Below are 21,656 nucleotides of genomic sequence, written 5' to 3'. Positions count from 1 at the left end.
TTCACTAACTCAAATTCAGAGGTTTAGTGACGTAATATGTAAAATTATTATGTGTTTGCAGTGTCCATAAAATCTGTAATTCTCCCTGCATGAATTATAATAAAGCTATATATGCATAAATATAGTGGAACACTATGGCGATAGCCGTTCTGCTCCACTTGTGAAAGCAGAATCTGTTGGGCTCTTTTTGGCATCAAGACAATTATTCTTATTGCCACATTGCCGGACAGGACACTGTAAAAAAAAAATAAAAAAAAAAATCATTATGTGTAAAAGAACACACACAAGCCTTTGAATATATTTAACAGATAACTTTATTTTTTAAGGTGCAAGAAAATTTGACTCTGTGTGTTAGGTTTACTGGATAATCTACGATTTGGGACCAAGAGTGTTTCTTTTCATGGTGTGGCAGATTGATACCTATTTGTGGGATTCCTTATGATAAACATTTTTTGTTAGATAGACAGCCTGGAAAGAAATGTAAACATTATTAAGATATTATTTTTGTGTGGAAATATAGGGTGTCAGCTTGACCGGCGGACGCCCAATATTAAATGGAGAGGCAAGACAAACTGATGTTTTGGTGGCTTTATTTAACTCTAGCTTGTGCACACCAACAGCTTCTTACACTAAAAAGAACAAACAGCATACTATACCGAACTCAATTCAGGTGACATAAAGGAAGGAACCATGAAAAGGGATTATTAAGGAAAAGAAGCAAAATTAATATACACACAAACCTACACCAAAACAAATCAATACAATTAGACAAATCTAAAGTCAATCACAAAACCCATCAAACTTCACTAAACTCATCCCAAACTACCCTCCTGATAATTTTGGTTTGCTCCAAGTGCATTGGAGCACCTGGTGCACTTCTACATTTTTCAGCCACACTCTGCTGAGGAGCCAAAATTAGGAAAAGGAAGGTGCTTTGACTTAAACAGAAAATAAGGAAAAATAATTGACATTAATGTCTTTCCACAGGTAGGATGGCCAGTTCTTCTGCTTCACAAGAAAGCATGCCAAAAATGTCCAAACAAAACCACAACAAAGAACTCAAACAACTATTTGTTCCAACTTAATATTACGTAACACAAAATCAATAATTATATTTCATGGGGGAATGGTCCTGGTCCCCATTACATAGGGGCTTTCACTCCTGCAGCATTCAACAGGTGGTCCTGCAGCTCGTGTTAGAAACTATGATGACCACCAGGGGGCGTTTTGAGCCTGAGGAGTTGTTTTTCTGGAAAAACAGAGCTCAACACAATAGGAACAGTCCTTCTGTATGTAAAGATTGTTTCACATTAATCTAATGCAATAAATCTAAAAACAGAACATGTATTTTCGAGCTTCCAGGCTCTCAAATCGTGGAAAAGCATTATTTCCAACAAATATGCATGGCTTTACCTGATGACATCATGCAACATGCAGTGCTCAGATACAGATATGTAAAAACCATTATGTGTTAAAGCACACACAGCCTTTTGAAGATATTCAACAAAGATACTGAAACAACTATTGTGAAGCTTTTCAAATGATGAAGGCATGATGCTATAAAATGCAGGCATGGTATTATACTATTATGACAGGCATTATAGGAAAAAAGAGTATTTCAGAGAATCCTACAAGGAGAGACAGGAGGAAAATAATGTCACCATATTCTAACACAGACAAAAGATGCATTTTACTCCCTTCCTGCAAAAGGAAAACATTTAAAACCTAAATCAATTGATTAAATAAAATATAATATACTTTTGATGTAAAATCCCACTGTTGAAATAACTGCAAATGCATGCTTTTGTGTGTTTTTTTTTTTTTAAGGAAGCGTTTCAGGTGTTTGACTGTAGCCTGCTTATTATCTGAATGCGAGCAGAATTACTCTGCTGCCTGCTAAAGCAGGAGGGAGGGCAGCAGAGCTTCGCGCATGCGCACTAGGTTGTTTTTCACCCAGCCTGTCCCTTAAAATGAGCTGAGCTTTGGGGGTTTCCTTGTCTGTGACTAGAGACTGCCAAGCAGGACAGGCGGATGATAACAGCATCCACTGCTGTTAGTCAGCCTTCATAAAGCTCAATGAACTGCTCAAAAAGAAGCCACTGATCGTGCCTGCTGCTTTTTGCAGGGCAGAGATACTGATCAGTGTCTAAAATCTGCAAAAAAACCCCAACCCTTTTGAGATTTTTTTATTTTTATGTTAAAGATCTCTTCTCCGCCATGGTGCTAGGAAAGGTGAAGAGCTTCGTCGTAAGCTACGACTGTTTTAATGACAGCAATGTCCCCGTGTTCTCCAGCGGGGACTGTGTCTCAGGGAGGGTGATCATCGAAGTCACCGGAGAAATCCGCGTCAAGTCTCTCAAAATCCACGCGAAAGGTTTCGCAAAAGTTCGCTGGACCGAGTCGAGAAACGCTGGATCCAACACTGCCTATACACAGAACTACACAGAGGAAGTGGAATACCTGAATCACAAAGACATTTTAATTGGGCATGAGAGAGGTAAGTTTCTGCTTCAAACTTTGTTAGAAACATCTATGTCATGGTTATTTTTTTGTGGAATCGTTAAAATAACATACGTGTGTGAATTAAATGACTAACATTATATAGTTTATAAATCCGTTAGACTTTAATTTCTGAGAGTGTCTCCTTCCTTGCTTTTAGTCAGTGTCAGAATGAATGACAGCATCTTGAGCATCTTTCTTTGTTTTACTATATTGAAAGTTTATATTCGAACACAGTAAACTGTGAGTAATCTGAGGAACAACGTTGGAATCTTAAAATTATTTATAGATGTTATTTAAAAATTTTTTTTTGGGTAATTTCATTAGTTAACAACGTCGAAGTTTTCCCCTATTGTTCAAAGCGGTTCAATCCTGTTCAGAAACTGGATTGAGTGTGGGCGGGGTTGTCACTTTCGCTCGCTGGTGATTGGTCGAGATTGTGCTGTGTGGCCGATGACGCCATGGTTTTGCAGAGTGACAGACGATTCGGCAACTTTCTTAATAAGGAAAACACCTGCAGCGGATTGATGTTATCTGCATTACAGGAAACTTTTTATTTTTTGTAATGACGTCCATATTTGGTTTAATTGTAGTTTATTGTACACTTATTAGCTAATGTAAAAGCCTTAGAAGATTTGCTGTTAAATTTCATTTATAAAATTTGGTCGGCGGTAGGTTTTAATAAAAAAATAATTTCAAACACATATTAAATGCGTTCAATATCGAAAAAAAGGTTGTCATTATGTAAAAACTACGTGCGACATGTTTTGTGGTAACAGGCACTGCAGCGCCACGCGTTGAATAAGGGCTGCAGGCTGCTGTGGAGAAGCTGCTTGCACCGGTTTAGGCCGGTCTCCTCCTGTTGGAGGCTGCCGTTTGAGTGACAGATCCGCACTTGTTTACCACACTGCTGCTGCTAGGGGGAGGGTGTGCTGAGCTGGCAAATGCAGCTATCTTTCTACAGCTTAGTTAAACTATTCCTTTTCAAACTGTTGAATAAAAATATATATATTTACACGGCGTTTTCTTATTTTCGAGTAAGACTAAACAAAAACTGCTTCCTTATTCCTTACCTAACAGTTATGAACACATTACGTATCCTGCAAGCAAAAATGAAAAAGAAAATAAAAGAGAAATCCTTCATTTCTAAGAAATGGGTAGTTTTTAAATTGATTTGCATTAGATAAAATCCTTTTTGATGTCCGTTTTGCAAAACCCCATTTTAAACTCAGCATCAGTTGCTTTTTCCCATTTTGTGTGTTTTTAACAAACTCTACATACGCAATATAAACACATGCTCCTTTATTAAAAACAAAATTTTGTAATTTTGGATTATGAAATAAAAATAGGCTTTGGAAAAGGTCTAATCCGTAAAAAAATGACAATAGGCTTTTCATTAGTTTAAATTAAAAAATGTGTAGGAGCCCCATTAATTATATATTGTTCTTTGTTCGTGCAAATGCACGCCATCTTTCCAATCAGTCAGCTAATTTAGCATCCTTTTTAATAATGCTCTGCCTATTTTTTTTCTCTATACATTAATTTCTTACAGACAGATTTAATTGTAAAATACGTTTATTCTCTTTTTGTCTCCCCCACCCTTTGTTTTGTTTTTTTGTTTTTTTCTTTTTCTTTTGTGGTATGACTTTCAGATGCCTTCGTAGAGCATTATGTCCAGGTATGGTATACATGTGTTTGGAATAGTGTCCTCCTTGTTTTTCAGACGATGATAACTCGGAGGAAGGACTCACTACCATCCATGCAGGAAGGCATGAGTACGCGTTCAGCCTCGAGCTTCCACAGACGTAAGTGGTCTGGTTATCACATATAGCCCAAATAGGATGTGTTTTTGCCTATGCTTCATTGACTCTTTGCATTTCGTGGCTATCGTAACAATTTTTTTAAAATCTCCTCTTTTCCTTGTTGCCTTTCTTCTACAGACCTCTGGCTACCTCTTTCGAAGGAAAGCATGGCAGTGTGCGCTACTGGGTAAAGGCAGAGCTCCACAGGCCATGGCTTCTTCCAATGAAGACCAAGAAGGAATTTACAGTCTTTGAGCACATTGATATCAACACTCCACTACTATTGGTAAGCTCCCCTAAAATAACCCTAATTCTTAAACAGGAGGAATAGCATTGTAAAATCAGTTATTATCCATGTTTATATTGTGGACTAAAAATAGGGTATAAATTGTGTTGTTTTTTCTTTCCTATTTCCTCAGTCACCACAGGCTGGCACTGCAGATAAGACACTTTGCTGTTGGTTCTGCACCTCAGGTCCTATTTCCCTAAGTGCCAAAATTGAAAGGAAAGGATACACCCCAGGTGAGACTACTAGTGATAATACAATAGTTTATTTTATTGTAATTTTCTTAATCCATGTAAATCTGAGTGCTGCTTTTTTTTTTTAAAACCCTACTTAACTTGCTTATTTCCCTTTTGACCCCGCAGGAGAGTCGATTCAAATCTTTGCAGAGATCGAGAACTGCTCATCTCGCATGGTAGTGCCAAAGGCCGCCATCTACCAGACCCAGACCTTTTATGCCAAAGGGAAGGTGAAGGAGGTCAAGCAGCTGGTCGCCAACCTGCGGGGAGAATCTCTGTCCTCCGGGAAAACGGAGACGTGGAACGGCAAGATGCTGAAGATTCCTCCTGTTTCGCCCTCCATCCTGGAGTGCAGCATCATCCGGGTGGAGTACTCTCTTATGGTGAGTGCAGGCCACCAGTGGGTGGGTTACTCCCTCATACTTTTAAAACGTATTGGTCAAATGTCCAGAAATGAGAGGCACGTAGATCCAAGGGTTTCTGCCTACATACTGTTATCATCGCCACCTATTTTCAGAACTGATGGCAGTATTAAATCAATATTTCCTAGTAGTGCATTATTTGCTCAGGGACAGCTTACATGGTCAGGCCTAAGCCTTGGACTGTAGCTGGGTGTTATCTCTACAGGATACTAAGAGCATTAGCCTGGAAAACGTCTAGCAAACCTGCCCTCAGTGTGTTTATAAGCTCATTACCCTTCAAAAAGTCATGATGCCAGCTTTAGCAACTGATCACCAGACACTGACCCATATCTAAAATCTCATGTCAAGCTATTACCTAACCTATAGAGTAGGTCCTTGTTTAAAAAAACAACAACAATAAACTGAAGGAATTGATATGCTTTTCCCCTGATTGACTTTCCAACTGCCTTTGTGTTTAGGTGTACGTGGACATCCCAGGGGCGATAAACCTGTCTCTGAACTTACCGCTGGTCATTGGAACCATTCCTCTCCACCCGTTTGGCTCCCGCACCTCAAGTGTCAGCAGCCAGTGCAGCATGAGCTGGCTAAGCATGGGTCTACCAGAGAGGCCTGAAGGTAGATCCTCTTCTTCTGTTCCTCTTCTTCTCTAAATGAATCTGGGATTTATTTTGAAAATACTGATTTCTTTGTTTTTACACCTGCAGCTCCTCCAAGCTATGCAGAAATTGTAACAGATGAGCAGAGACAAGGCCGTCTGGATGCCCCCTCAGTCCGAGAGGAGCTAGATGGTCCTCTTTTGGCCTACATCCATGAGTTTCGCTTCCAACCTCCTCCTCTGTATTCTGAGGTAAGAAGCACTAATGTCATGTGATCATTCGCGTTTTCAAGCATCATCCCTTTTCTTAAATAATCTTATGTTTTCTCCTTTTTTTTCCCTCACCAGATTGATCCTAACCCAGATCACTCCAGCTGTGCAGATGAGCGCAGGCTTGATGCCTGTCCATCACGCTGAGCATTTCTTTGAATTTATCCTGAGTGGTTCAGGGTAGCTAAAGGAACCTGCTTGAAAGGCTGAGCTTTGGACATTTTCTCGGATGACGGCATAGACAATGTTGAGTTCTCGAGAAAAACCATAAGTCCTGATCTACAAAGACTTGCCTGGCGTCGAGCTGGACGGGGCAAACGCGTTCCGCCATTCCTCAGTAAGAGAAATATCTGTCTGTAGTTTGGGGATTCACCATCTTCCTGAGGAATATTCAGCCTGTGTGGAGGCTAGCGGCGGAGCCCTGAGGAAGCTGGAGAGAAAGAATCACCAAGGCTCAGCCTGCCAAGCTCCTCTTCAGCCTCGATTCTTCTGTATCTGTGGCACATTAAGGACGTGACTCCTTAAACAAAGTGGGAAACTAATCATGTCCAGACTTCAGTAGAATCACCGTTAAAAGTGCGAGATGATGGAAGTAAAGTAAAAACGTTCTAACCATTATAGTCTGTGTGAGTTAAAGCTTGCAGCTGAGGTTAAAACAGAGATAAGACTAATTCCTTTTGCCCTCATGGGGATTTTTGTTTTGCACATATGTTCTTTACTTGAGTTGGATGGCTCTGCTCTGAGATTTATTATTATTGTTATTATTTTTTAGATATATATAAATCACTAATAGATTGGTTTCAGTTTTGCAAAAGGCCAGACAGAAAAAAGCAGACTGCAGGCTTAACTTTTTAGACTATCATCTGCAAAACGCTTGACTTTGGAAAACATACAAAAAAGACTGAAAAGAAAGACATGCACTGATTTTGTTTTGGGCAGTCAACATATTTTCCAACGGTGACTAATTTACCTGAAGTTGTTTTTCTTCCTACCAGTTAAAGCTGTTTTAGTTAATTTCTGCCCCCTGAGCTCGATCCGCTTCAAGCTTCCCCCTTTTTTGTGTTGCATTTGCATCTGCTCAATGCCTTTTCTAGTTTTTCTTTTGTTCCAAGGCTTCTCTGGATCTGGTCTAGTGGGGCTGCAGTACAGATTTGTGCCACTCAGTTAAGCCAAGAATATAGGTGTGTGACAAACTGCCTGCATCCCCTCAAGTCCTTATTCCAGAGTAAATCTGGCATGCATTATTGCCCAAAAAGCACTGTCTCAGGTGGCTTTTTTTTTCTCTTGCCAAGCAGTTGAAAAGGTGATTTATTTATTTTTTGGTTTGGTTTATTTTTTTTATTGCACTGCTAAAACTTTTTTCTTTTTACTAAAATTAGAAAACAGACTTGCAGCCAAGCAAGGCAGCTTTTTGAGATGAATCACATTCCCTTTTTGTCCTGCTGCACTTGCTGATAGATTTGACTGATACATTTTACCAGACCCGTGAAACCAGAATGCTAATTAAAAAAAAAAAAAGTCATATGAAGAAAGAGGATTGTCTGCCTCTGTGCTGAAGAAGCAAACCCAGCACAGATATAAAGCTGGGGGCCGTGTTAAGCCTCTATGCATGCTGATTAGAACAAGTAGTAGTAGGAAAAAATGAGTAATACATTGGTTTCTCACTCATTAAATACATTAGACTGCTTGTAATAGAGGTTTGACACGGTCATACAAAAAAAGACAAAAAAAGCACTTTTTAATAAAAAAAAACAAACAAAAATGCATTCAGTGGTGAAGGTCTGGTTTGAAGTAAGTAGGTACTAATCATGTAACGGAGGGGCTTTCAGAAAGGCAGTGTAGCTTAGGATGGTAAAGCATTATTCTTTGTTTTAATGTTAAAGACTTTTTGAGTTTACATTATTGTTTTTTTGAGACCTAGCTAACACTAGTTTGCGTGTGCGCGTTCTTATCGTGATCCTGCTGGCTTCCGACGGTGATGGACAAACTGCAGAATGTTAAAGTGATCTTATATTAGTGGCCTTGTTGCAGAAAAAACACCTGAACCCGGTTCTTGGTTTTATTCAGCATCTGAACCGACGTTCTAGTTTGTGTTCGTCCACGCCTGTATGTTCTTTGACCTTTCGATGTTATTCAAAAGGAAGAAAAAGGGAAGAGAAAAAAAAGGTCCTTTAAAGTAAATCCTGTTAAAGAAAGAAATCTCTTCTTTTTTTTGTCTGTTTTTTTGTGGGCATTCTTGCAGGTTGTTTTTCCAGCAACCTTTTTAGTTAGCTTCCTACTCCCCCATATCCCGGTCTGTGGGTGGCAGCTGTTGATCAGCCCCCCTCCATCCACACCCTGAGAAACATTTAGCAAACATGGGGTATTAGACTAAACAATTCCTTGGTTGTAAACTTGTCTAAACGCAGTTGGCAGTTCTATGTTCGGTTTTTATCTTAGGGAAACTATGCGGGGAAAAAATAAGCTTACATTTTTTTTCTTCAGGTTTGGTCAGTACCAAAGTCCATTTGCTTGGGCTTCAGAAGTAGTCCAGTGTCAAAACTAAGCTAAACTCCTGACCTAATAATAAAGGCAGGAGCTGAAATGTTCAGAAATATAAGAAAGAAAAAAAAACTTAGGTGAAGGGGTCTGAAACATTTTAAAAACGAAGTGCAATATCACTCACTATATTTTATTCATTCTCCATTTTTATGTTATCTTATTGTCTATTAATCGTGACGATGTAAAGTTATTCTATGAATATACTATGTTCTGAATGATTCAACCTTTGTCTTGTTCCTCCCTATGATTTAAATAAACCTTGATTCTAATTTAAAATAAGCTCAAGTCATGTTTTTTTTCGGGGGTTGGGATATATAAGTTCTGTACAACTTTTCTTGCTTGCTATATATATATAATATATATAGAGAGAGAGATACATGATGTATTTTTTAATTACAATACATATAAACAATTTAGCAGCTGGCATTCTTTTCCTCAAATCAACATATTTTAATTATTGCCCCTTATAAGACTTTCACATAATATAATTTCTCGGTTATTGAATCAGACGGAAATACTTTCAGTGTTCTGGTAAAGTTTTAGTAATACACAATTGCTCATCTACAGGCCTTAAATCTCTCATGATTTATAGAGCAACACTGCCCCTAGAGGTGGATTTAGAAACACTACTGAGTTGCAGGACTGTAATGCTCAAACAGATTGCCTTGGCTACTAAGGGCTGTACCCAAATAATAAATATGAATTTAATTCAGCTCAAAAACCCTTATTGATTTCAAAAGGGAGATGAAATAAATATGAAAAATACATATTCCCTTTCTATTGTTTAATTGTACGTTATGGAAGACAATAACATTTAAGGAATGAAACATAACTGACTTACAAAACTGTTTAATAGAGATGTTAGTGGGAAAATGTCAAGCAGAGTAATCAAAAGCCATTTGCCCCTACGCTTGAATGTAAGTTAGATGAAAAGGATTTCCTATTGCAAACATATCAGCCTGAGAGTAAAATGTGCAAACCAACATTTCCTAAAATACAGCTAGCTGTAGATTCCTTATATCTAACCATTATGGAATATATGTTTAAATGAAGTCTTAGACTTAGAGTTTGCTACAAATCATTTAGAGGACACAGAAAACATATTTCTGAATGGTGAAACATGATGGAGGTTGTATCATGCTTAGGGAATTCGGCATGGAGAGGATCCAAATGTATGTCACACAGATTTATATTTTTGAAAGAAATCTGAAAGCCGCTCATGATTCTCCTTTTTCTGCATTATTTGCCTCTTTATGTTGGTCTGCATATTTATGCAATGACAAAACAAAATGTGAAACCAATTAAGAGGAACCTTAACAGGACTAATGCATAAAGTATTAAAATTTTCTTTATTTATATATTTTTGACCTCATGTGCTAATTGGATTTTTAGTTATTGAAGTCTTTTAATCTTGGCATAATCTTTCTTTTACATTTTCTAAAAGCTGGGGTGTCTTTTGAAAACTTTTTCAGGTTCAAGCAAATGTTTAACTTGCATAAGGTGGAGCTCTAAAAATAGAGCTTCTCTGCAGCTGGTGAAGCGTGACCCATTTGTGAGGTTCAGCAAACTGTGGCGAGCCAATCATTTCCCCTCGTAACGCATGGAACGTCCATGTTACATCAGGACCGATTTATACCCATCGATTCTCTTGAAAGCTATGACATATCTTTGATCAAGTGACATCAGCAGTTTGATTTCTCCCAGGATGCAAATGACATGTGCTGCTAAGTCTCTTGGAAACAGGCAGGACAAAATGAAAGGTCCTTCAACTGTTGCATAACTCAACAGAGACGTTTATGATTTCTAGAAGATCTATTTGTGGCTGTAGAAACTTTAACCCAAATAAATTAGAAATTGCTGTCTAATCTTTAAAACTGACTTATTAAACTTTGGTTGTGATGAATGTGATAAAACCTCTGCAAATTCAAACTAGAGAGAGCTTCAATGATGACTCAGCAGCATCTCATCACTGACCAAGCTCTTCAGTTCGCCTTTGTCTCCCCCCTACCCTCTATCCCCTGGCCCCTTTTGACTTTTGTGTGCTTTTTGTGAACATCTGACCCCTTTACGTTTAAAAAGAATAGAAGGAGGGGGATTATGGTAGGGGGAGCCCAGCTTGTGTTGGTTGGTGAGCATGCTGCGAGTTTTGATTAGTAAATGCTGACACTAAATAAGCCTCAGCTGTTTCCTCTCACCAGTTAATCCCACTCACACTGAGCCTTTGGTGCTTTAGATCGTCCCAGCAGCTCGGTGTGACCTGGGATAGAGGAAAGATTGAGTGGTAGCCCCCGGAAGGCCTACCTCCCACTGCCACATCATCACTGTGACATAATCGAAAAATACACACATTCGACTCAGCACTGAAGCATGAAGTCTCACAGTGATGTGAGCTCACACATTCCAGGAAACGGTGGAACAAGTGCTACGGCTACAGACTAGACAAAACAGTTTGGAGCAGATCAAAATCACCAGCCTGTGTCTAAACAGATATATAATTTGGGGTGTACCCAAAATTACACATCTGCTAAAGAAAAATAGTTTTTAAAACAAGGTAAAAAAAATTCATTGCAATCAAATGTTAGAATGATTAAGCCACTTTCTATCTTTCCATCTCTAGAATAAGACTGATAAAGCCAAAGATGATAAATATCTCAGCCATCAAGTGATTTACAGTCCTATTTTATAATTCCTCACCTCTAACCTCACAAAATCCTCAACTATAACAGAAAGAATGACTTGAAATCTTTAAGTTGATGGAATAAATCTATGGTCAATGCAATAGGGGTCATTGTGTTGTTCAAAACATTTTTCAATGAACTTACCCCTGACTTGTCTTGTCTATTTCATAGTTCTCTCTGGCTGTGCATTAATGTTCCCAATAACTATTAGAAGCCTTAACAGGTCAGGATTAGTGATTTAAAAGAAAGAGGAGCAATTATGTTTTTCAATCTTTGTTTCAGGTTTAACTTGACAAGTTTAGGACCAGTTTAACTCTGGTGGTAACATCCTTGCTATGAATGGTGATGGGCTTACAGTAAATGAATAGATTTGTCTGCCAAAAATAAAGTAATTCATCCTGATTCAAAAGAAAATATCTTTCGAATACAGAATTTACAGTAAATCAGAAGGAAAATTTGTACTTGTGTCCTTCCCTCCTGCTTGCACACGCTTAGATACACACATTTTCAAAGGAAAATAGCTGAGTGTGAGTTAAAGGTGTCTCAACAACAGCTGTTGCACGGTACATATCACTACTCAGTTTTAGACTCTAAAGTCTGTCTGTCTTTGAAATACAGCCAAGGTTCCAGTGTCAGACCTGGCCATTGTGGTTTTGCCACATCAAACATGCAATGCGAAATGCACTTTATTTTAATTATGTTCTAAAGGGGCCTGAATCTGTTCCCAGGCTTATTTTTTTAAGATTTAAACATAATTTATGTTGACAATGGTGATTGTAAATAGTTTTTAAACATCCCCAGTGTGGCGGCAGACATTGTTGTGGTCCTTCATGTTTAGTCGAGGACAGCAACACGATAGCCTGAGTGATAGCGTGGTATGTTCTCATGCCAAGTGTCCTGTCCCTGTCATGCCACACCCCCAGAATGGTGAACATTCCCCCTCTAACCATCCCTCCCATGTATTCTGCAGTCCAAATGATCCCCAGCCTGCGTGTTTGCAACACAAACACCGCTTCAGAAGTTTTACAATCCGAAGAAATGCAGCACCGTTTGCACCTCTGTGTCCATCATTAAAATAGAACTAGTGAAAAGTGGATGCCTAGTAGGTCAGTACATTAAATCTGCTCTCAGGTGTCATTTTATTGTGCAGAGAAATACATGTAAGCTCTTTGTGAAGGCAGATGAAGATGGTCTTTGCAATGAACTTGTTTTTCCTCCAAGCCTACTGTAGACATCATGTTAGCTGTATTTATAACCTTAAGGTTTATTATAGCCAGCAGTAAATCCTTGTTTGCTCTGAGAACTTTTTCAGATGCAAAGCACATGAGGAAAAAGACGTCCAGTTTTCCTTTTTAAGATTTTCTTACATTTCCTGTCTGGCTTATTTTTCCAGCATTTATCCTCTAAAGGATCTTAATAATTAAGGTTTTGGTTATCCTTGCAAACCACTTATGTTTAAAAATGTTCCAGACAAAATAAAACTGCTCTGATAATATTTTTTAAGACTAATGAGTTCGGCAGAACTACAAGAGATACAGCGAGGACAACAGCCTCATTGATATGCTCACACAGCTAGGGCAAAAGGAGTAAACAATCTCAAATTACTGCATCTTCTCACCAGCTCCATTACAAAGGCTTAACAAGAGGACTGGGGAACTTTTACCCAAAAAAAAAATAATTTATTTTATCCAGATTGTATTATAACTTCAAACCTTAATGTATTTCGTTGGGTAGTTATGTGACAAACAAACACAAGGTAGTGAATCACTGGCTTTGGTGAAGAAAAGAAAAAGTTTCATGAAGACCAAGAATCACAGCAGACAATCCAGGGATAAAGTTAAAGTTTAAAGCTGGGTTAGGTTTTGTAAAAAAGAGCCCTAACATTGTTTATATAAAATGGAGAGACTAAGGACAATTGCTAATTCTGTACCCCACAAACTCCCCGTAAAGTAAATGCAAGCTATGGTTGAAAGAAAGCCACCTTCTCAGTTTGCACCAGGGAAGATGAAACAAAGAATGAGCTTTGCATAAAAAAAGCACTTTCATTGCACATCTTCCTGAACACCTCATACCCCTTGTAAAACACGATGGTGGCAGCATGATGTTCTACAAATGCATTTTTCCCCTAAGGGATTTAACAAGGAGTTAGATGGACACAAAAACCAGGGTACTCATGGTAGATAAATGGTTAAATGTTGGATAAGACTTGAGGGTCGTGCAAAGTTTCAAATTTCAGCATGATAACACGCCTAAACTTACAGCTAGAGCTACAAGTTAAATGTTTCGAACAGATAACATTTAGACTTTACAAGATAGATCAGCTAGATTAGTAGTAAGGATTTAAATTAATGTTTTACTCATCTGTTCTTGAGCAAAGTTGTCAAAAAGAAGGGGAAAAAAATACAGTCTGATGTGATCTTGTATCAGATAAATCCCCATAAAGCCCATGGCCATTTGTAGCAGTGACTTAGAAAAATCTGGACAATGTTCAAAAGCTATGAAAACTTTCTTTGGGGCATTTGCATTGTTATATCACCAAGTGTTGGACTGTCCGTAGTCAGGTTACATGTTCTTGTTGGCCTAAAGTGAACTCTAAAATGCCAACACATGAACCAGATGCTCCAGTTAATATCTTGTTAAGCAGTGGATTAATCAGGGCTCTGCCTTCACTGCTTTATATAGCGTCCTCAGTCTCCTTCATTGGTGCATTCAGGCAAAGAAAAAATCATCCAGGAGCAAAGTAGCCATACATTAAGCATAATTACCTCATAACCTCATGAATATTTATATCTCCTGTGGTTGAAATGTTACAACCCCCCTGAGGTTGAATAGTAAGCGCTGTTTACCCAATTTGTGGTAAGCCAAAGATGATACACAAGGTCAAACCTGAAATGCGGTTTATTCGACTGTCTCCCTAAAGTTCTTGGTCACTGCTCTGTTTCAAGGGGACAAAAGGGCCAAGCTGAAGAGTGCTGTTTCACCACTTTTCTTATTTTACCTTGCTGGTCCCCAGTGGAAGTTGCGACAGCTTCTTTTTTTAGCCATGGCTGACTCATAGAATAGCTCCAAAGCTCGCCCCTCCCTTCTCATGCTGCTTTTTTTTTTCATTTCCCTGCTCAGCTTTATGCCTCCCTCTCTGAAGCTGCTCAGATTCTCCTGAGTCACAAAGAGCAAAGATAACCCTCTCCCACCCCAGCACCCTCACTTGGGAGTCTCGCTCGTGAAAAACAACAGGTGCAGATGGAGGGCCTATGCAGAGGGCGGGCTGTCTGCTGGGAAGCGTATCCATGCCTTCATGCCATCTCGCACTGTTATTTCACCCCTCGGCCTCAAAGCATCCAATCTGTCACCTCTTCCCAATCTCTCTAAACTCTCTAACCTCCTGTCTGCCTATCAGAGGACTCCTATTCCAACGCTGCAATTATTCTTCTCTTCTTTTATCTTCTGCCTCCTCCTTTTTAATAAACTACATTCATTTTACAAGCATGGCTTCTAAACTCTGTGCAGCAAAAAACCTGATATTCACAGTTATCTTGTGTTGATTCTTATTTTTAGCAGACTTGGAGAGATTTTCTTGCCTCATTTTTTTTGTATTTGAATCTCATTGCTACTAATTATTATTTTTTCAAAATGAAACAAGGGTGAACACTGGTTAGGTTTTTGATTGTTGGCGCCAACCTATGGAAGCAGCATTATAACCTAACCCTTTAGCATTAGCTTTGGCAGACGGCTTGCAAATTGTACAATTGAAGGTTGGCGAGCATAGTTACTGTTCTGCAGGAGTTTAACTTTTAGCTATCTCCTTTAACATCCAAACTCCTTATGATTCCTTTCCATTTATCAAATCTTCCTGTTAAATTTTTAAGGTGGACATACACTGTATGTCTGCTGTTTACCTTCATTTCTTAGTGAGATGAAAACACTTACTGACTTATTCATCTAAATAATTTACAAAAACAACCCCAGTAAATACAAACAAACCCAGTTTTTTAAGTTATAATATATGCATTAAGGAAAAAAAGTATCTCTGCCAGCCCTGACCCATTGTTTGTTCTTGATGTAAATGTGGTCAACTATATTTTTCAGTAGCCTCACTAAGGACTCATTATCAGGCACGTGCAGAGGGGGGGGCTAAGGGGGCTTGAGCACCTGCCCCTTTTGCTCCATGATCCCAATGTGCCCCTTTGGTCCCTTTTTTTTTTTTTTTTTTTTTTTTTTTTTTTGTACTGAAATTATTATTATTAGCTTTTTTTGGCAAGAAAAACAATACAGTAAGCCCTCCGGTCACATTGTTACCTTTGACCTTTTGCCGGTGACGACGCACTTGCCTCTCGCACAGTCAGATAAGGCGGCTAACTGCGGAGCTAAAGGTAGCGAATATTCCACATTACACTGTGGCCGCTGCTCATTTGGCCCTAAGCAAGATCAACCATGATCGGACGGATGGCTATGTCTTCAGTCTGCACCGCCTCTCCAATGTCAACCTGAATAGAGATGTAAGTGAAACCAAATGAGCCCCATGGATGATGCAGTATTGTTTGATCTAAAACACTGTTTACTCTGTGCTTTTAGTCTTTTACATTGAAAATTATGTTTTTTAATTCACAAAAAACTGTTCTGTAATGATTACAGAACAGATTTTTTGTGAATTAAAAAACATAATTTTTGGTGAAAATACTGGAGTAGGCTTGCTAGTTGTCAGACTAGGGAAAACTTTGAACGTTGTATAATTTCTCTACTTTAGCAAAGAGTAGTGGTTTAAACGGAGGAAAGTATAGGACGCGGCGCGCCTTTCTCTGAAGAACTACTGAGCGGGAGGAGACAGCCAGGTGAGGAAAAGCTGTTCTTATCGATTCAGTATTTTTATCATACAGACATTAAGCTGTTGTTCTTGTGCTATGAGCTAGCTGCTAGCTAATGACTTTGCTAGCAAAGCAAGATAACTAAAAAGCTTCCCTGTGTCGTTAATGATAATAGGACATTCTTCAGTATTACTTATGCAATAGGGGCACATCGCCATCATCTCCATAATGGATATATGTCTGATTTTCTAATTTCCTTTGCTGCATGATGTAAGTTGGGAATTTGTTTTTAAACAGTTAAATCACCATGACGGAAAATAAGTTTTTGGATCATATCTTGGATTTAGTTTGGGGGAAAAAGAAAGGCAAGAGACTGAAATAAATAAGACATTGACCTTCACTCAACACAGAAAAGATGAGACAATGAGGAAAAAAAGAAAAGAGAAACTGACAATAAAAAACGAAGGGGAAAGATTGAAGAAAATGTATATAGGTACTTACAAAATACACTAAGACACAAACAGAGTAGGCTTTTCTCATGGTGACGTGCATTAATAAAATGTTTGCTTTTGTTCTTTTTTTCTGCAGTTCCACGTTAAAGTTTGATGCAGCAGCTCTGCTTTTCTGAATGGACCGTCTCCATCTCCACTGTCAGTACAGCAAACCAGGCAGACATTCTTTTTTATAGATTACAGTACACTAAAAGGTTGCATTGTGCCCTTGTATGCATTTTTAACAGTTTAATTCTGTAAAGACAAAATATGTCTGGTGGTCCAGCTCTGATTTACATCTTTGGCTAAATTGCAGGTTTGAATATTGTAATACTTTCCTATAACAAAATAGACCTGCAGAAAGAAATTACTAATAAAATATTTTACATATGCATAGTTCTATGTTCTATGTAGAGATTTCCCTTAGCTTTGATTGTATGTCTCACAATTTTGTAATTTATCATTGTTCATTAAACTCTGAAAGCTATGTGACTTTGTTAATATTCTGTCCTAAAATGCGATAAGATGTGCCCTTTTTTTTTTTGAGCACCTGCCCCTTTAGTGGTCTCTGCACGGCCCTGCTCATTATGGTAAATGGCCCGCACTTATATTGTGCTTTTTCAAGTCTGAAGACTTTAAAAAAGCGCTTTACACAACTTTCAGTCATTCACCCATTCACACACTGATGATGGCAAACTACATTGTAGCCACAGCTGCTTTGGGACTCCCTGACCTCCGTACACTGGCGCCATTAGGCCCTATGACCAACATCAGTAGGCAATGTAGGGGAAGTGTCTTGCCCCAGGACACAAGGATACTGAAAGCCAGAGCCGGGGCTTCAACCGTCAACCCTTCGATTTCAGGGCAAAATAATACATCGACGCCACTGTCGCCCCATTAGCGCTTGACCTGTACATAACCTGCCTGACAACAGAAAGCAAGCTAAATGATCTTTGAGCCTGAAACATCCTGTTTCAATCTAATGAAATTCCAGAACGGAAAAAAAAAACAAATGTTTTGGTGTAGAACTACATTTAAGAAGAAGAACATAATCCGAAAATACAAAATGTAATGATGTGCAGCTACTTGACTGCTTTGACACCTTAAAGACTTGCTGACATTCATAGATCTCTAACAAAAAGGAAAACACAATTTTTTACTACTTTGTTTTGGTCTATATAAGAACATTTATATACATAAGATTGAAGTTTGTAGTTTTGAAATAAGGAATAAAAATACGACCAGTATGAATACTTTTACAAGTCATTGTATGAGCAACATAAAGTCTTGTTGATGTCATGGTGTGAGACCATGGTAAAAATTTGAGGTCTTGCTGGTTTTCATGTGAAATATCAAGTTGTCCTTCATTCAGCTTTAAAGTGGAAAAGTTAAAAGCATGAAACCTAAACCCTGTCGAGACTTTTGTTGGACTTAAAGAAAATAGAAGGGATCAAGACCCCATTTTTGGCTTCACTACTCCATTCCAAATATTCCATCTATTAATGGGGCACAAAATAATTAAACACAAGACTTAAATTTCCCATCATTAATATGTTGCCAAATGTCCTCTGACATCAGCTCATATTGCAAAAGTTTCTGACTGTCTGGTCTGGATCAGACTTGGTTGGTATTTCCCTTTAATCTATCTTTGCTGCTTGGGTTCTAATTACAAATGTAGTACTTAGTTACCCCATATTTGGTGTTTGTGAAGCAATAAGACAGCAAGGTTACAAGGCTACATATGGAAAAACAGAAGCTGAGCATAAGCAAATAAAAATGATCCAAACTGTCCCTAAAAGATTAATCAAGCGGTATCTAGAATTGTCTTAAAACTAAAACATATTAATCACAACAAAATGAGCATTGCTGAATGATAATGGGATTTAAACTGGCTGTATAATAACAAGCAACATATTAGAGTTGCACAACAGATGAATCATTGAGTTAATAGATTTGAAGTTCCTTCTTCCCACGGTTATGCAACCTCCGGCACCCTGTTCCTGTCTGACCCACATATCAGTATTACACTTAGAGGGTCTTATTCTGGGGTGAGGATTTCGTCCAATATATCATCCAATAAGAAATAAGTGGGACTAAGCTCTAGGGGTATGCATGCATGGTGTTTGCCACCTGATTGCAAATATAAAATCTTTTTGCCACATAAAACAAATAAATCTTTAGCATATCATTAGTAATATTGCATTGTGCTGTAACCTGTTCCTTTGTTTTTCAAACATTGAAACACACAAATGCAAAAAGAATGAATAAAATGAGGACAAGGACAACCTGCTCTGGTTTACACCAGTTCTGTGACTCGTTTTAATCACTTAAGCTTCACCCAAAAAAAAGAAAGGTCTACTCATTGTATCTGAGTCAGTTTTTGGCAGCTCGTCTTTTTTCCCTCCAAGCTAGAGCGGCTGCAGCTGAGTGCCGTGCTGAGCAAACAGAGATGAATGTATGAAGCATAAATGAAATTGCTCTTTGTCCGATACTCTCTCTGTGTAGTTTATGCTTACACTCTCCTTATTTTTAAAGCAAATCAGCTAAATAGAATTTTCATTCTAATCCATCCAATAATTACATTATATTAAATGTCTTCCGAAGTTTCCAAAGTCACACTTTAAAATCATTTTAGTTTTATCCCCAACCTTTTTGGGGTGTGCCTTGGTCTTGATTATGCAGGTTTTTTAATAATTCTCGTAGAACAGCTGGATTTAACCTGAGATCAATAACACACAATAACTATGTGACATCTTAAGGCAAAGGGTTTTACTTGATTTTATTTTTAGAGGTTGGAGTAAAGCGGGGTTGATGCATGCCAGACTTTCAAGATTTATGTTTGCAAGAATGATTTTACAGAAGCATCTACAAAAAAACTACAAAAAATGCAATGACATTTCTTTCCAGGATAAATAGGGTATAATCAGTCCAGATTTTGACGAATGAAGCTTAAGCGAAAATTCAGTCTGGAAAACTCATTATTCAATTTCAATTTAGTTTATTTATATAAAGCCAATTCATAGCACGTCATCTCGTGGCAGTTCACAGAGTCAATACAACCAGATCACACAGTTAGATTGGTTCAAAGTTTTCTATCTAAGGAAAATGATCTGATTGGATTGACTCATTGATTCCCCAGCAGTCCCTCACACCAAGCCTGCATGTAGAGACAGTGGAGAGGAAAACTCCCGTTTAACAGCAACAAACCTCCAGCAGAAGCAGGCTCTCTGGGGTTCAGTGAGATAAAATCAGTCAGAAAGAAGCAGATATACAAAAGGCAAATGTCAACCAGCTCCACAGGCGGCCCCATGCAGGTAACTCATAGCCAGGCAGACGAGCTCCGAGCCAGCTCCCATGTCAGAGGATAAAATAGAGCATATACAGCTAGTAACAGTAACAGAAATGGGACTACACTAAAAAACAGATCAAGCTCCAACATCTATAAACATTGGTATTGATGGCCGCTGCATAGCTGATATTTCTATCCAGGATGGTGTCACAGCCAAACAGGAACAGATCAGATGAAGCTATTGTGATGAGAAAAAGCAAAGAGAATGACTAAAAGTGGTCCCTATGTCTGCCAGCATTCTGAGTCTATGGCAGCATAACTAGCAGGATAACCGGAACCATTCTAATTATTAGCTTTATCAAAAAGGAAAGTTTTAAGCCTTGCCATAAAAGTAGACAGGGTTTCTACTTCACAGACTAAAACTGGTAGTTGGTTCCACAGGAGAGGGTGAGGTTTGAGATTCTAGGAACGATTTTATACTCATGAACCTATATAACTCCCCGAACATGATGAGGTTGATACAACCTGCCATCATTGTATATGGTAGACAATAAAGTTTTTCTATTCTATTCTATTCTATTATATTATATTATATTATATTATATTATATTATATTATATTATATTATATTATATTATATTATATTATATTATATTATATTATATTATATTATATTATGTTCTCTTAATAAACATGCAGACTGAGAGCAAAGTGTTCTGTTAGGAACATAAGGTACTTCTAAAAAAAATTAAAAGCCTTCAAAATCTAAGTAAGGCATATTTTTCATAAATTATCTACTAAATCAAAATGTCCATGAAATTGGTACAAAGTCTGTGGCTGAGAACCAACAATTAGGCTAGTGATTGCATATTGCCAGACAGATGCATCATGTATGAAGTCAAAAATATAAAGAATGTGTAGAAAGTTTCTGTTTCAGTTGTGATATAATGTATAAACACACAAACACAATCATAAGGCTAGAGGTATCCTGTACAAAACAACAGGTGGGAACTTCAAACATCATGACCTGTGAAGCATGCAGCTTATAAAAAGCTCACATAGACTTTGACTAAATGCTTCCTGGTAGAGATTTTCATGGTATTAATCAAGTGTGAATTGTTCAAATGTGGAAGGTCATTTCTCAAAGCATGAAACTTTAACAGGATAATTAAACTATGTGTTAGCCTTTTTTTAATCAAACAAACAAAACAAAAAACAACAAAAAAAGTTGATTATCTTGGTGAAGTTTGTGTTCTAAAGAAAGGAATTTGGTTTTGACCACTCATACCATAATAAACAGGCCAAATGATAGTGAATCCAAATCCAAATTGAATATAGTCTCCAATCAGGATTCTTTTTCCTCACAGTAGCGCCTTTGTTTGACTTGGTCAGTTGTCTAGCCCACCACCAACCCCTCCTGCCTTGTTTCTGACATTTCACCGCTAATGCTCCACAATAAGAGACATTGTTCATAGCCTAGACTGACCTCAGTGCACACAAATTAAAGCAGTCAACATTCAGGATCAAACCAGTTGAATCTGGCTGAACACTCACAGAGGAACTTATATGACGTGATGAATTTCTCCCTCTGATGTGTCACTTCCTTTGATTTGTAAAGGTCACACGTCTCTTTACTGAGGTCTACACGCGGTCTTCCCTGAGGCAACCACACCCCCGCTTCCTACTTCCTTTACCTAAATTAGGTTAGGCACAGTGGCTCGCAAATGTATTCGTTATTTTTACTT

General features: G+C 38.2%; 1 protein-coding gene across 1 annotated transcript; it reads left to right on the top strand.

Moving 5' to 3' along the window:
• Window positions 1-1,982: 1,982 nt before the first annotated feature.
• On the top strand, window positions 1,983-8,927 carry arrdc3a (arrestin domain containing 3a). The gene is made up of 8 exons (XM_038269812.1): window positions 1,983-2,497; window positions 4,223-4,304; window positions 4,440-4,587; window positions 4,721-4,823; window positions 4,950-5,206; window positions 5,704-5,860; window positions 5,950-6,092; window positions 6,189-8,927. The coding sequence occupies exons 1-8, from the start codon at window positions 2,218-2,220 to the stop codon at window positions 6,255-6,257; spliced, it is 1,239 nt and encodes a 412-aa protein (XP_038125740.1). The 5' UTR covers window positions 1,983-2,217; the 3' UTR covers window positions 6,258-8,927.
• The last annotated feature ends 12,729 nt before the right edge of the window (window positions 8,928-21,656 follow it).

The sequence above is a fragment of the Cyprinodon tularosa genome, unplaced genomic scaffold (assembly GCF_016077235.1).
Source record: "Cyprinodon tularosa strain WSP-4 unplaced genomic scaffold, ASM1607723v1 ctg74, whole genome shotgun sequence".
In the NCBI taxonomy this organism is placed as follows: Eukaryota; Metazoa; Chordata; class Actinopteri; order Cyprinodontiformes; family Cyprinodontidae; genus Cyprinodon; species Cyprinodon tularosa.
Note: the sequence above shows the minus strand (reverse complement) of the source record. Positions and strands in the feature narration are given on the sequence as shown.